The following is a 16,678-nucleotide window of genomic DNA, read 5'->3' as shown; positions in this document are numbered from 1 at the left end:
TCCCACCTTACCGAGGAGAAGCTGAAGTCAAAGATCCTCCCAGGGAGGCGATGGCAGAGCAGCAGGGGAGCCCAAGCCTTCCCCCAGCCAGCTATGGCCTGGGGCAGTGGTGCACGGACGCCCCCTAAATGTGTGCAGTACTTTCCAGTATAAGGCACCACCCTTCTCTTGGTTTGGATTCTCACAAGCACCAGAGAAGGGGGTAGGACAGGTTCTTGAATCAACACACAAGGTAAAGCATCCCTGGCTTTGAGCCATGAGTTTAACGGGGAGACTTGGGGATGGGGGTGGGAAGGGTATGTGTTTGTTTTCTAAAGGGGTAGCAGGTGGGAGAGCAGGCCAAGGCCAGGGGATGAGGGAGGTGGACCCTCAGGGCCGCCCAGGGTAGAAGGGCGCGGTGAACAGGGGAGAGCCTGGTGAGAGGTAGACAGCGCCAGGGAACAGCCCTGAAGACATGTTCAGGGGGATTGGGGGAAGGAGGAAGAAACAATGACGACTGCTGGAGGGAGGAATTGGAACAATCGTAATTAAGGCTTCTAACAATAGGAAGGGAGCCGCGACAGTTCTGTATGTCAAACAAGGTGCAGAGCTTCTCCCCAGCGTAGCGAGGGTGCTTAATACGGCAGCCCGCCCCCTCATCACCTTCTTAGCGGGCGTGAAGGCCCTCCCCTGCAGGGGGGAGGGTGTGTTCAAATCAACTGACTGCTGTGGCTGTGGCCCCATCTCCTGCCCAGGCCCAGAAACCACTTCATTTCCTCCTACCCTGAAGTGGGAAATGGGCTAACAGGGAAGATTCTCCCCCCCAACCACTAAGCAAGGAACTGGAGGTCCGAAGAGGCAAATCCAACAGGGGTCCGTTCAGCCTGGAACCCAGAGCTCCTGTCCCGACCCAGCCCCGCAGTGGGCAGCCGCTCACTCCAGGCCTGTGAGCTCCAGGAATGGCAAAATCTAGGGCAGTGCTGTCCAGGCAGTGAGTTCCAGCACACTGAGCACACGCGCAGTCCAGGTGAGGCAGTCCCCTCTCAGTGTCCCCACCTATGAGACAGAAGAAACTCATCCCTGGTCCATCACTCTACCAACACTACTATGAGGATAAGGAAGATAAAATATCTCAATAATCATCAGCTCCTTAAAAACACAAAGGGAACAAAAGAAACATATAACCACAGAACGTCAGGGCCCAAAGAGACCTCAGAGATGAGCTGGTCCAAGTCTATCATTTTCCAGATGTGGAAACTGAGGCCCAGAGAGGGAAGCAGTTTGCCCAGGATCACACGGCTAGCTAGCAAGCATGCCCAGGACTAGAACCCAGGTCTCTGGGATCAACTCCCTGCTCTTTTCCACTCTGCCACTTTGATCCCAGATACAAGCGAGAGTTAACCGGCACACATCTTCTGAGAAGAGCTGCACACCTGCACTTCTAGGAGTGGGGAGGAAATGCAGGATGCATGGCCAGGCACCCCAGGATCCCACAGGCTGTTTGGGTGGCCACCCAGCCCAGCCCCTCCCTGCCCCAAGTTGTGAGAAGTCTCCATTTAGGTGGGAAGACAGAAAGCTAATCAGCAATGCGGAGAATCTTGTCAATATTCCTCCCACAGCTCCTGAGTAAGACCCACAGCCCTCTATGCAGTGGCTTTTGTGAAATATGCACTTTTCAGACTCCCCTCCTCCCAAGCAGGCAGGCTGAGAAAGAGGCAGGTGAAGGGGGGCTGGAAGGAGGAGGGAGGGGGGCTTCGTTGCAGCTCTCTTTAGCTGCCATAAATGGGAACAAATTGAGCACCTCGTGCACTCAGCTCCTCTTCTGACTGCATCAGTGTTCCTCCCTCCACCCTTGCTCTCTCCTGAGGGTCCCTGAACCTCCTCCCCAACCAGGCCTCTGAGCCCCAGGGACTGGTCACGATGAGTGTCCTAAATGGCTCAGACATCACAGAGCTCCTGCCCAGAGCCCAGGCTTATCGGCCTGACAAGCTGTCGCTCTGATTTGGGTCCAATGAGCTCTTGCCAACAAGCGGGGGAAGCCCCCCTTGAGAGGGCAGGGGGCAGAGTGAGGCTTCAGAACACACCCGCCCTCACTGTCCAGAGAACAGAAGGCACAGGATCCTCACTGCCAGCAACTGCCGTTTGCTTAGAGACCCCTGCAGACAGACTCCCCAGGTCACCTGCCCAGCCACAGTCCCACGTCCTCTAGACCTTCCTCCACCTGGCATTCTTTAATGCCCTTCCCCGTGTGATCCAAAGCGCCATTGCTAAAAGGGGTCTTCTGCAACCAGCACACCGCTGTGCCCAAGCAATTACTAGCGCTCCACAGATCTGTTTGACGCCCTTTGCATTAGCCCCTTTCTCTGGCTTCCAATATCACCATGTTTTTCCTGCCTTCTCTTCTCTACCCTCCCCACTCCCTCTGCTTGTCCACAATCCCTTCACCGGATAGGCCTCCTCCCATCCTCCAGATCCTCGTACATCTTCCATCCTCCAGATTCTCAGGCCTTCTCCTTTTTACCCTTCTCATAGTCCCTGGAGAGCCTGCCTCCTCTACAAAGCCTGTTCTGATCAGAAGACAGATGGCAGGTGCGGGACATGAACACAGACACTGGGCCCCCCTTGCTAGGCAAGAGCACTGAGCACCACACCTGGTACTCACCCCTGACCTGCACCCACTAGAAGACTAGCTGGCTAGCTGGCTCCTCCACCCCCTCATCTCTGGGTGCCCCATTCCCTCATCAGGTCTGCAGTGCGTGTGCACAAGAGCTCAGCTGAACCCTGGAGGAGGGTGGCAAATCATGGAAGATCAGAAGTCTCTAGGCTGGGTGCAGTGGCTCATACCTGTAATCCCATCACTTTGGAGGCCAAGGCAGGAGGATTGCTTAAGGCCAGGAGTTCAAGACCAGCCTGGACAACACAGGGAGACCCTGTTTCTACAAAAAATTAAAAAATTTTAAAAATATATAAAAAGAAGTCTCTATATAACATAAGATGTATAAAACCTTCATGAAACTTTACAGAAAGACATTAAAGAAGACCTAATGTATGGTGAAATATACCATCTTCATGAATAGAAATAGATAAGTAGAATACTATTCATATTCATGAATAGAAATATAAAGATAAGCCAGTCATGGTGGCTCACGCCTGTAATCCCAGCACTTTGGGAGGCCGAGGCTGGCGGATCACGAGGTCAGGAGTTCAAGACCAGCCTGGGCAACATAGCGAAGCCCCATCTCTACTAAAAATACAAAAATTAGCCAGGCATGGTGGCACATGCCTGTAATCCCAGCTACTCGGGAGGCTGAGACATAAGAATCGCTTGAACCTGGGAGGCAGAGGTTCCAATGAGCTGAGATCGTACCACTGCACTCCAGCCTGGGTGATGGAGAAAGATTATATCTCAAAAAATAAAAGAAAGAAATACAAAGACAGCAATTTTCCCTAAGAAGATGAATGAATTCAATGAAAGGCCAACCAAAATATCAAAAGGGTTTGGGGGAAGAGGCTGGCTGACTGATTTTTGGTGAAACAAGACAAACTAATTCTAAAATGTATGCAAAAGAACAAAGGGCCAAGAACAGCCAAAATACTCTTGAAAAAGCATAAGAGGAAAGGATTTGCCCTACCAGATATTGAGACTTATTATAAAGTTGTAGTAATGAAGACAGTGCGGCACCAGGATAGACAAATAGTCCACTGGAAAAGATCCAGGCATACACGGAAACACAGGTGGCAGTACAGGTCTATGCAGAAAGGTGGACTAGTTAATCAATGGAGCTATGGAGGAAAAATCAGAGCCCTATCTTATATGCAAATATAAATTCCAAATATATTAAGTACTTAAATATAAAAACAAAAGCTTCCAGAAATCAGTCCAGGAACTCATCTTCAGTCATTTACTCGTTCATTCAACAATTCACGGGCACTATGTTGAGACAAGCACTGTCTTACTACCAGGCTGTAAAGATGAAGCAGGGCGCCGTGGCTCACGTCTGTAATCCCAGCACTTTGGAAGGCCGAGGCAGAAGGACTGCTTGAGCCCAGCAGGTTGAGACCAGACTGGGCAACATAGGGAAACCCTACCTTTACAAAAAATACAAAAATTAGCCGGGCTTGGTAGCACATGCCTATAGTTTGAGCTACTCAGGAGGCTGGTATGGAAGGACCACTTGAGCCTAGAGAAGTCAAGGCTGCAGTGAGCCATGACTGTGCCACTGCACTCCAGCCTGGCTGACAGGAGTGAGACCCTGCCTCAAAAGGAAAAAAAAAGACATCCATGAGATAGCATGTATTTCTTAAATACATAAAAAGTACAGTCTAACAAAGAAGAGGCTGAAAATTTGACTATATTACAATAAAGAATTTCTGTTTACCAAGACCCCATGAAGAAAGTGAAAAGACAAACTATAAACTGGAAGCTACATACTGTGTTTGCAATACATTTAATTAACAAATTAGTATTCAAAACATAAATAAAACTCCTAAAAATTGTTAGAAAAAACGCAACTCAATAGAAAAATGAACAAAAGACAAACATGCATTCATAGAAGATGAAAGAATGGCTAAGGAACATATGAAAAGATGTCCACTAGTGATCAAAGAAATGCAAATTAAAACCATTATAATATAGCATTTTACATCCACTGTACTGGAGAATGCCAAAAACCATTTCCCATTGACTTTCCACTGGTGGGAATGTCCACTGATACATCCTTACTGGAAAACAATCTGGCATTATCTAGGAAAGGTGGCAGGTACATATCCTGAAGCTCCATGGTACCATTACACTCCTATATACCCAGAGCAGTGCTCCTCAAGGTGTGGTCCATGGAACTGCTTCACGCTTAGAAACTTTTTTTTTTTTTTTTTGAGACAGAGTCTTGCTCTGTTGGCCAGGCTGGAGTGCAGTGCGTGATCTCGGCTCACTGCAAGCTCGGCCTCCTGGGTTGACGCCATTCTCCTGCCTCAACCTCCCAAGTAGTTGGGACTACAGGCACCTGCCACCACACCCGGCTAATTTTTTTTTTTTTTTTTTTTTTTTGAGACGGAGCCTCACTCTTGTCGCCCAGGCTGGAGTGCAGTGGCGCGACCTTGGCTCACTGCAAGCTCTGCCTCCCAGGTTCACGCCATTCTCCTGCCTCAGCCTCCCGAGTAGCTGAGACTACAGGCGCCCGCCACCACGCCCGGCTAATTTTTTGTATTTTTAGTAGAGATGGGGTTTCACCGTGTTAGCCAGGATGGTCTCGATCTCCTGACCTCATGATCCACCTGCCTTGGCCTCCCAAAGTGCTGGGATTACAGGCGTAAGCCACCGCGCCTGGCCCACGTTTAGAAACTTTTATAGCAATCTGACATTGCCAGAACATCCCAGCGCACCATCAGCTGACTCACTCAGGTACAGCTGAGCTCGTCAGGTGAGTCACGTGTGCTCTGAACCGTGTACTAGTCACGTGCAGCAGGACCACCTCTGAGAACTAAAAACTTAAAAGACGGTCCTCCACCATAGATACTTCCAGAAGCACTGTCCTAAAGAAACGCCTCCACATGTACACCAGAAGACTTATACAAGAATGTTTACAGAAGTGTTGTTTAGAAAAAAGAAGAAATAACCCAAATGTTCATCACCGGAAGAATACACCTGCAGCACATTCACGTAATGAAATACTACAGAGCCACGAAAAGGTGTGCACTGTGGCCACAACTATCAACGTGAATGAATCCAGAAACACAACGCTGAATTTTTATTTTTTTATTTTTTTTTTGAGACAGAGTCTCACTCTGTCACCCAGGCTGCAGTGCAATGGTGTGGTCTTGGCTCACTGCAACCTCTGCCTCCTGGGTTCAAGCAATTCTCCTGCCACAGCCTCCTGAGTAGCTGGGACTACAGGCACTTGCCACCACGCCAGACTAATTTTTGTATTTTTAGTAGAGACAGGGTCTCACTATGTTGGCCAGGCTGGTCTCGAACTCCTGACTTCGTGATCCGCCCGCCTTGGCCTCCCAAAGTGCTGGGATTACAAGCATGAGCCACTGCGCCTGGCACAACGCTGAATTTTTAAAACTACATTCAGAATTATTCTGTTTACCAAAAGTTTAAAAATCAGTCAAACTAAATGATGCTGTGTTTAAGAATGCCAATACATGTGGAGTACACTTCACACAAGCTTCAAAGAGAATGCTGCTCTCTCAGGCAGAAGCTGGGGGTCACAGAGGCTCATGGGTATAGAAAGTCCTCTATTTCATAAGCTAGGCTTCTAAGTGGGTAGCCGTTTGTTTTATGATTTTTTTAAGTACATGAATTTACATATGATGTATTTTACAACTGTCACTTATTTTAGGTGATGGTGTTTCTGGTTGGGAAAGTGACCCAGACCTGGAGCCCTGTGTGCTGTGTCCTGATCAGCCCAGGTCACAAGCCAAGCTGCCCAGTGGAATCCAACATCCACCAAAGGGCCCGTGGGGGCCCCGCACTGTGACCACCAGCCCAGCTGGCTGGGTCCAGGCCCCACTCGTCACTCCTAGGACAAAGGGAGGCAGAAGAAGCACGTGGAGCTGCCCCTTCTGGGAGGCCAAGAGGCGTGGCAGGTGCAGCTGCAGGCCTTGGGGTCAGAGACCACATCCTCCTCCACTGCTTTCTCCAACCTATAACTCTCATTCCAAGAAACCTCCCTGGCCCTCTCAGCTGCCCCCATTCTCCCATATACCCCGAAGGTCCGAAGACATTCAGAACAATCCCCAGCCCGAGGGACACTTGGGGCTCCTCCCAGGGCTCCAACGCCCTGCCTGGCATTGTCATCCAAGCGGTCCGTACTCCAACCCGTGGGCACCTAACTTCCTATTCATACGCTCTCACTGCAGGAGCTACAGTAATACTAACAACCACAGCTCCTGTGCACGAAGTCCAAGGTGCCAGGCCTCCTGCTAAGCAGTAGACCTGCATCATGCACACAGCACCTCCTGCAGGCCTCAGCACGGCCCTATAGGAGAAGTGGTATTGTCCAAGGCGAGGAAACCAGACAGCAAGACGTTAAGGAATACCTTCAAAACACAGCCCTCACTTCTGGAGGCTCCCACTCAGGTCGGGCTTTGTTCATGTAAAAGCTGCCCGGCTGATGTGAACATCCGCTCTAGTGAAGAACCCCTGAAGTGGAAAGAAAGCTACCTGAAAGCGGGGCCCTGCCCCTCTCCTCCTTGGCCGGTCACTCACCCCCCACCAGCTACTAAAACAGGGCCTCTCTCCGTGGTCCCGATGCAGTAAGCTAGCCACTGCAAGGGAGATTTGAAATCCTGCAGCGTCCCCTGCCCAAGGGCTTCTCCAGTTCTCCTGGGAGCCTTCAAAGTTTGCTGGGGTGCACAGGAGAGGAGGCAGACCCCACCTGAATCAAACCAGGGACTCACTAAGTGAGAAGAGGTTTCAGATCTCCCCTGAAGTCCCATGGCTGGTTAAAGAGTCGAGTTTGAAGCCACATCTCGACCTTGTGCTGCTCCCCCGCCTGACCGTCTGCCATTTTTAACATCCCTGCCAGGATCGGACCCCAACCCCCCACCACTTCTGCTGGCAGATTAGCTTTCAAATGTGAGCAGAGACAAAGCTGGCTCAGAAGACTTAACTCTGCCCGATGGGTTTAGCTCGGCTTCAAAGCTTCCTAACTGGAACCAAATAAACGGGCATATCACAGCTGGATGGGAGAGGCCGGAAAGGGGGGAGAAAACAGGGGCATCTCTCTAAAGCTGGATTACCTACAGCGATAGCTTGAGCCCGAGTGACACAGCAAGACGTGTCACGGTGGTCTCTGCCAGAAAAACAAAACAACCCTGACCTAGGAGCCCTGGAAAGCCAGCATCCCCAGGCACTGCTGCATACCTTCCCATAGGCCAGCACCCCTCAACTTCGGAACCCACTCCAAACTCTCCACCCCCAGAAGCCGTTCCTGAAGGATGCCACCAGACTGGCACGACCCTTTGTTTCTATGGGTTCAGCCCATTGCATGTGTCCAGCAGGTGCTGTCTCCCCCTTGGGCTGCTAGCTCTCCCCTGGCATAGTCTCTGGACCAATGTGTTCTCTCTTCCCACCCTTCTCCCTGCCCTGGACCCCCTAGTCTGATCTAATCAGTAAACTCCTATTCATCCTTCAAAACCCAGGTGTCACTTGCTCTACTCTGTTATCTCTATATCTTGTCTCTATTAAGCAGTATTAGTTACTCCATTAAGGAGCTCTATTAAGCAGCTACCACTCAGAACTGTAATGATCTGCTTATGTGTCTGACTTCTCCACGCAACTCTGAGCAGCTCAAAGTCCCGGCTTACGGCAGGTGCTCAACTAGCCACAGAGCATCTGCCAACCCTTTCAGTGGAAGAAACAGAAGGCCACAGGATTCGCTGATTCTTTTTTTCAAACTAAGGAGGAAAAAAAAAAAAAGAAGGCTCTTTTTCTCACCTCTCTTTCTGACAGGAATAAACATTTTCGAGCAGGAGAGTCAGAATGTAGCTGTGTGGGCGTAGAGGGGAGGAAAGGACAAGTCAGGCCACCAGGGCTCTGGGTGCAGGCCTGCCGCTGCCTCACCCTAGAATGCTCTCACCTCTCCCTTGGCAGCCCTGTGTTCAAATGCTCAGCGCAGGACAAGCCAGATGACCTCTCGATTCCACGACTTCCTGGCATGAGAAAACTGATCTGCCTTGTGCGAGCCCAGTCAGCCCATTCTCACCAACTGGAGGATCCTGTGCACAGAGCGGGCATTCAGTAAATAGTTGTGGCATGAGTGAATGGATCCAATTGGGACCCCAGCACCCTGATAAGCCACAGAAGGCCTCTGGCCACAGAGTCTGCCACCAAGTTCAGCCAAGGGCACCCAGGCGCCTGGAGGTAGGAGCAGGGGAGGACAAGGCCTCTCCATTTGGGGAAGAGGCCGGAGGGTGTTTTCTGTGCTCTTCACGGGCCAGGGTGGAGGGCCCAGCAGCCCTTTCCTCAGGCTAGAGCGAGCTGCTTACCCTGTTTCAACTGGGACTTTCTCTTCTCTACCCGCCTCCTCCCCACCCCCTCCTGATTGACACCAATGCTTGCTCTGACAAGATTTAAAAATAGATATTAAGACAAGGAAGTTTAATTTTTAATGCTGTGGAGAGGAAGTGAACACAGACCTGGCATTCCCTCACGGCCACATTCCAGGAGTCTCGGGGTATCTGCCAGGCCCCGCACCTGTCCCCCTTCCCCCAGCAGAGGCAGGCCTGACCCACCCTTAAGATCTACTTGTTGCAGCCCTCTAGGAAGACAGCCTGAACCCCTCACACCTGAGCACTCTGGGGGGGCCCTAAGCGCCTCTTGCTGCCCAGGTTACCCTGTGTCTCCTCTGCCTGGAGAGGCCAGGTGAGGCCAGGTCCGAACCCGAGCTCCCTGCTGGGACCCTTGAGCCCACTTACTCCTGTTTTCAGACAGAAGGCACCCCATAGACTCCTTATGATACTCTAGGCCACCCAACACTGACCGTGCACAGACCCCAGCCGGAGCCCACAGAGGCACTCGTGACATGGCTGAGACAGTACTGAGCGTGTGCCACCAATGCAGCTGGCGAGCCTGACCATGCTGCCTGCACCCTAAGGCAGCCAGCGTCTGCGAGGGCCCTGACCTCACTTAAGGGAGTTTAATCAGGGCCCCATCAGCACTCTGCCCGGGGCCACCCTGCACCAACCTTTCCCCTGTTCCAGCAGGCTGGCTGAACACGGCCTCCTCAGCTAATTAGCCTTCATTAAGAGAGCGATCCACAAGGAATAGGCTTTCCAATGGGCCAGAATGTCACTGCTCTGCCAGCCATAATTTAAAGTGATGGGACAGCTCTGCTGGCAAGCATGAAAAATGACCATTATCCTAAGTAGCAATTATGCCAGCAGCCCCAGCCCCGCTCCCCCCGCCCCCCAACATCAGACAGGAACTTGATTTGGGCTGGGAAGAGTCGGGCGGGATCAGGACTTGCTACTCCAGGAAGGGTACACATGACCCCAGCATTCAGAGGGCCCTTTTCCAGCCCACCCCTATACGCTCTTCTCTACTCACAGTTTGAAGCTCTGAGCCTCCTTTGCCCTCTGGGAGGGGCTTAGAATCATTTAATCTCTACTACCAGTATTCTACCAGATGGCCCTGGGAGGACCCAGAGATGGGGCTGACTGAGGAAAATGCCCAGATGGTTTTCAGTGCTAGGAGAAATCCCTTAGGGTGAGTGTGCTTACTGGGGAACGGGATCCTCAGTATGGGGAAATTTTTGTCCCAATTCAAACCTCCTATTCCCTATCCACCTAGAAGCCAGCATTGTCTTTAGCCCTGAGAGTCGGGGCAGGGGATGCAGAAGACAAGAGGAGATGGGACTCAGTCAGGAGTGACCACTGACTCCCTCTCCTCTACCCTCACCTTGCTGCCCTCCTGGAGGCCCCAGATTCCCACAGTGCACTGGGCTGCCAACATGGCTAGCACTGTCTGGTTGAAGTCGCAGTGTCAGGAGCAGACCTGGACCCCCACAAGCAGGCAGGCACCCAGCAGCCTGTAAGGCACCTGCACTTTTCTTAGTAAGGAGGAGGACCATGGGCTGTGTGGCTCCACCTCCCAGCCTACCCCCAGTGACGTCACCCAGCCCTCACCAATACTAGTACCCTAGAAGCTCCACCCAGTGGTGAGGAACCCATGCACGCCTGTGAAGGGTTGCAGTGTACGACAGCTGCACCTCTCTTCCACATGGGAATCCTCCCAAGTGCTCAGAGGCGGGGGGGCGGGGGGGACTGGCAGCAGTAGTGAGTTTGGAGAAATACCGGGTAGACTCCGGGATCTATGGGAAGAGCTCTATCTATTGATTGCAGGCCTCAGGTTCAACTCTAATCCTTCAGAAAAGCCTCTTTTTTGGATCTGAGCCACAAGACTACAACAAGTTAAGGCTACAAAATTCCTAACAATTGCACCTGGTCCCAGAGGGCTGGGCTTGACCCAGCCTGCACGCTCCCCCTGCCCCCCTGCACAAGACAGCAACAGAGGCCTCCCAGGGAGCCTGACTCATCAACACCCCACCTGCCTTTGAGGTTTTCCCTTCCCATTCTGCTCTTTCCTCTGCTCCTTCCCCAGTATCAGGCCAAGCACCAGCCTGCAGGAAGCCTCCATTTGAGTGGAGCACAGTGACCCACCGCCCCCAAATCCTGGCCAACACCCTGCTGCACCTGCTCCTCCACCTCCCGATAAACACAGTGGCAAACACTCTTACACACAAGCATGAACTTGTCTTCTGCTAAATTCCCCATCTTACCTAAGGTCTATGTCTTATTTCATCATCTCATTTGCTACTAGCATACAAGAAGTGAGTCTTGGAGATTCAATTTTTCCCTGCTTACAGCATGTCATGGGAATTCTGAAAATATTAAGTAATCAGAAAAGTCAGAATCCAGGAGAGAACAACTCCTTGCCTGGTAAAGAGAGTGTAATCAGTACCTTCTAATTAGGAAGAGACAGCAAGTTCTCTCGCTATCAACCATAACGAAAATATATTCCACCAACTAGCTCATTAACCTCTGCCAAGCTTTTAAGGGAAGATGGGAAGAATCGCTTGTCATCCCATAGCTATGGCGCTAGGAGAGCCTTTATCAGAGTCAAGTGTGAGATCTAACTTCTCTTCCCCATCAAATGGAACTCAGGAACCACTACCACATGACAACATGTTGTGGATTTACAGCTCTGGCCCTCCATGCATTCACTCACAAACATATAATGAGGGCCTACAATGTGCAGGGTACAGATCACCGTACTAGCCAGTGAAGAGGTCGCCAAACCACGTCGGGCCCATCCTGGAGAAGAAAGGCACCGCAGGCAGTTATACCAACTCCGGCCAGCAGGTGGCAGGGTGGGGGTTGGGAGGAGTGAGCACAGCTGAGTAGGGTTACAGGCCCCAGGGTCTTCCTAATAAGGCTTAATATAGGCAGGGTGGGGCAAAACAAAAAGGTAAGTTGAGACTACAAAAAAGGATGGAGAAGGAAGCTGTAAACAATGAAAAGGACAGCATTCGTGTGAATCCAAAGGCACCAGGGAAGCACACACCAGTACTTGGCTGACAGATGCTGGCAGTTGGGTCACAGGACCAGGAGGCACTGGCCCACAGGCAGCCAGAGACGTTCCAGTGGTGCTCGCCACCAGAAAAAGAATGAGACTATCTGCCCCAGCTTCCATAAAACTCTAGGCACATGACAGGTAACATCCTAATAGGGTGGCTGGAGGGCCCAACCCATGGTGACAACTAGGGGAATCCAACTCGAGTCACCTCAAACCAGTCTCCTTGGAAAAGCAGCCCACACCCCAGGCAGGGAGGGGGGCTTCTCTCCCCAAGAGAGACGATGAGGATGCCTGCCCCCCACCTCAGATGGCATGTAACTAGTGAGGTGAGGACAAGCAGGGAGACCATCACGACAGCCCCTGTTGGACCCGAAAGGAAGCCCAGTCCTTCAGGGACCAAGTGATTTGCCCAAGGTCACACAAGAAGCTAATGCAGAACCAAGACTAGAGCCCAGTCTTCTTCCTGCGCTTGTCATTCTATGGGAAAAATCACCCCCTCCACACACATCCCCACCCTAAAAAGTGTTTCAGCTAATGTGGATCACTCCACACAAAAGCTGAATGCCTCTTCAGCACAGCTGCAACTTCACTCTGAATGACTTTCTCCTGCCCCCAGTGCTCCTCCTGGACCACGGGCAGCGGGCAGCTGACAGCCTCCAGTGGGCAGGACAGACTCTGGGACAGAGCCAAACATCTGTGCTATGTCAGGGCTTGGGTGAAGAAAGGCAGAGATGGCAGTTGGGATGAAGGAACGATTCGAGATGAATTTAAGAAGTTTTCAAATGTTCCTAACCAGTATTTCTTATGCACGTGCACATATGTGCGCACAGCCTCCAGAGTCACACAGAGGACAGACAGCAATTCCCAGCTGCCCTACCCATTCATACCTTCTCTAGAAAAGTGCCTCTCACCAAGGACAGGGGCACCCTGCTTGTCTCCCTTTGTCCCTTCCGGCCACTGGGGCTCCCAGAACCTGGAAGCACGTGGCCGGCCAGCTCCCTGCCCGGTCCACTGCAATCCCTCAAAAGCAGCAGCCAGCCACCCGATGGCAGCATGCCCCCACACCCCTCCTTTCCCACCCAGGCCCCAACCCGGGAGCACATCTGAGGACTAGCAAGCAGGTCCATCGGCTTGAGCCAGGGGCTCCTCCTCTTTTTCCTGGGATTCACCGAAAGGAGTGGGAAGATGTGGCCTCTACACCCCGCCCCCCTCCAACCCACTGCCATAAAATGCTGCAGATTGTATTCTTGTGCATTCAGGAGGAATACAAGAAGAAACTCAGAAATACATCCTCACTTGTGCCTATCTCCAACTCAGGCTCACAGCTGTTAAAAATTCTGAGCCCACAGCCATTACTGCAGGCTGCCCAGTCGGAGGCACTTGCAGCCTGGGTTTTCTTATAGGGGAAGGAGGTGGTGCCAAACTTTGCCAGCCTCCTAGGAGTAGAGCAAGTCTCTCCTGAAGACAGGCAAGCTGGAGCCCCCATTCAGCCACCAAAGAGAGGGAGAAAGGAAAGACAAAGGTGCATGAAAGGGGGGCGGGGGCAATTTTTTTAAAAAGCACACTTACCTCTGTGCAGGGAGCAGAGCAATGCAGCACCGAAGAGGGAAAGGGTATTCACGCTATGGTAAGCCAAGAGGAGGAGAAGTGGGCAAAGGGAGAGAGAAACGGAAGGACTTACCCAGAATATCAAATTGAAGAGGAACATCATGTACTTCAAGCAGCAGAGGCAGCCCCTGGCCATGTTGCACTTCTTAAATTCTAGGAGGAACACAAAGGACAGGTCCAGGTAAAACACCACGTACTTGCTGCCTTTGGGTGCATTGTACTTGTCGGTCTTAATGCCGGCCTCGGCGCGGCTCTGGCCCCGGGAGCCCGCGGTGCCGTAGAAGGCGCCGGCCGTGAAGCCGCGGCCGAAAGGGCGGCCGGAGGTGGACGGCTTGGCAAAGTCCGAGTCCTTGCTGTCCAAAGATGGACTCCGATGGATCGAAGAATCCTCGCTACTCGACTTCTCCATGCTCGCGGCGTTCCCGGGGGGCGCGAGGGGCGGGGGGCATCGCTCCCAGAATGGGACGGAGGGGGCGCCCAAGTCGGGCGCGGGCTGCGGGAGGGCCGGCGGAGCCTTGCACGCCCCCTCTCTGCACCGGGGCGCACTCGCGGCCGAACCCCGCGCCCAGGGGCTGCTGCCTCTCGGACGGCGCCCTGCTTCTAGCCGGCGGGCCCGGGAGGGCTCTGCGGCGCCGCGCGGCTCTCTGCGCGCTCGCGAACGGTCCCCGGGAACCTGCTCGCCCGCGTAACTCAGCGTCTTTGGGGAGGCTGCAATTTGATTTCTCTTTCCAGGGCGTCAGCTCGCCTCTGGCCGCACTGGCCGCTGCACACGAGGCAGAAGGGCACCGGGATCCAGGCTCCCTGGGCACACCTCTCCCAGCCCAGCCCAGCCCCAGCGCTGAGCCCCACCACTTGGCCGGCGCTCCGCCTCCTCTCGTTCCGCGACTTTGCGGAGCTGCCGCCGGCCCTGGGCTGCCCCGGCGCGCGGCGGACAGTGCCGAGGGATCCGCCGCAGCTGCAACCGCTGGGCTTTCCCTGCGAAATCCCGGCCCCGACTCGCGACTCTGAAATCGCCTGGAGCCCCCACCCCGGGCCCTCGGCCCCGCCCCCTGCTTTGCATTCAACCAATGGGCGCGAGGCCTTCCCGGCCCCGCTGGGGAGCCACCCCCTCCCCAATGACACACTATCTTTAATGGGATTAGCGTTCTGCTGTGTGCCTAAACAAGTGCGCCGCGAGCACTCGATAAATGTCAAGGGCTCTGCAGCTGAGGGGTGAACCAGAACCTTCAACGGAAAGCGCTGGTCTCTTTTACCCGAGCAAGGGGGCGGCGAAAGGAGGGGGATGGCTGGAGGTACCCACGGCCCAAGCAAGCCAGAGGAAAGGTCTGGGGAGAAGGACTGGAGGGGGACAGAAGCGCGGCCGCTGTCGACTGGCCGCCACCCCCTATGCACTTGGGGGCCTGTCCCGCCAGGGCACGCGGTCTCCCGGACAGACCTACACACACTCTCTCACACACACGCCTCCCCGCCTCCCCTCCTCCCCCCATGCCTTTGCACACGTGGGTCTGGCTAGAGCGCACAGGGAGAAGGGACCGCGGGGAGGCGCGAGGTATCGGAAAGCGCTGGGGGCCTCTGCGGGGTGCGCGCCGCCCTCTCCGTCCCCTCGGCGCGCACGCACGGGCGCGCACACAAGTCGCTCCGCCAGGCTCCTGCAGCTGCGCGAACCCTTGCCCCGCGTTCTCGGTTGGGACGCTGCGGCGGCTGGAACCCCAGGCAGGCTGACAGGGACAGGTGCGAAGCGGGGTCCTACCTTGCCTTTCCTCACCCCGCGTGTGCCAAGAGTGATGTAGGGGTGCCCTTGGCCACTGTCTGGGTGCTCTCCCGTGAGGTCAGAGAAACGAGCTTTTGCTCGGGGCTTGGGAACATCCTACCGTAAAACACTACAACTGGGCAGCCTCCCTTGGGCTGGTGCAGAAGTCTGCATTGCCGACCGGGACACCACACTTTGCAAATGATGAGGATTAGAAGACTTGCGGGTGGGGAGCCCACCTCTCTTTTCTGCTACCCTTCCAGTCACTCAGGAAGAGAGTACTGAGAGCACCCGAGGGCAGGAGCCACATTTTACCAGGTTCTGTAACCCCACCCCCTACCACAGGGCTTGGCCTCTGGGAGGCGCTCAATAGGGATGGCTGGATGGAAGAATTCATGTCCTACCTGGGGCTGTGGGTGTGAAAAGTCCTCCCTGGATGCCAGCAGGTATTCATGTCACACCTAGAACTGTGTGCTAAACCCTGGGCCAGGCCCTTGAAGAAACAGATATGAGAAGTGGGGCTCCCTGCCCTTCAGGCAGCCACAATCCAGTTAGGAAGACAGGAGGGCATTAATCACCAGGCAGCACAAATGGGCAGACACAGAGCTACCACAACAGGCATGGCTATGGTGGGAGGGGGACATGAATTCCAGCCAGAGGGACTTCCAGACCCTCATCACAGAGCTGTTGTGGTGACCTGTGCTGGTGAGCCTGCAGCCTCACTGGCTCCCTGGCAGGCCCGCCTCCTAGAGGTGAGAGCTCTCCCATTCTGAGTGCAGCTCCCTTACTTTAAAGGAACCTGCAGTGGTTTTACCATCCTGAGCCCCTTCCCAGCTCAGATGGGGACTCCAACAATAAAACCTAGTGTGTATTACAGCCACCAGCAGCTACTCTCTCTGGGTTCGGCACAGCAGTCCCACCGATGCTGTCTGCAGATGAAGGGGCAGATGTCTAGTCGCTTCCTGATGTAGCATCAGGGCTGCCTGACTGGCATGGCTAATGTCTTTTGTCCTCTGCAGCCTCTGGCCGCTTCTGAGGGGCCCATGGCTGTCACTTCATTCTCACAACATTACTTCTTTGATGCAAGGATAGATCATTTACCAGCCGGACCAAGAGTCAAGAGACCTGTTTTTCACTTTGAGCTCTTTTTAGCTGTGTGATCAAGGGCAAGGCAGTTTGCTTTTCTGAGCTCCCATTTCCTCTTCTTTAACATGGGGATTAAAAGAGCCTACCTCCTAGCGGTGTTACAAGCATAAAGT

General features: G+C 53.5%; 1 protein-coding gene across 5 annotated transcripts in view; it reads right to left on the bottom strand.

Annotated features, from left to right (window-relative positions):
• TSPAN9 (tetraspanin 9) overlaps nt 1-16,678 on the bottom strand; it is a 206,323-nt gene that overhangs the window by 69,757 nt on the left and 119,888 nt on the right. For 4 of the 5 annotated variants that reach the window (XM_024256972.3, XM_063711993.1, XM_063711991.1 and 1 more), the window contains one exon: nt 13,743-13,822. In XM_024256972.3, coding sequence (XP_024112740.1) covers nt 13,743-13,805 — 63 coding nt within the window. In that variant the 5' untranslated portion in view covers nt 13,806-13,822. Of the gene's footprint in view, nt 1-13,742; nt 14,080-16,678 lie in introns of those variants that run through there. The other variant, XM_002822778.6, reaches the window with a different exon arrangement.

Source organism: Pongo abelii, chromosome 10 (genome assembly GCF_028885655.2).
Source record: "Pongo abelii isolate AG06213 chromosome 10, NHGRI_mPonAbe1-v2.0_pri, whole genome shotgun sequence".
Taxonomy (NCBI): Eukaryota; Metazoa; Chordata; class Mammalia; order Primates; family Hominidae; genus Pongo; species Pongo abelii.
This window is presented reverse-complemented; position numbering and strand designations above follow the sequence as displayed.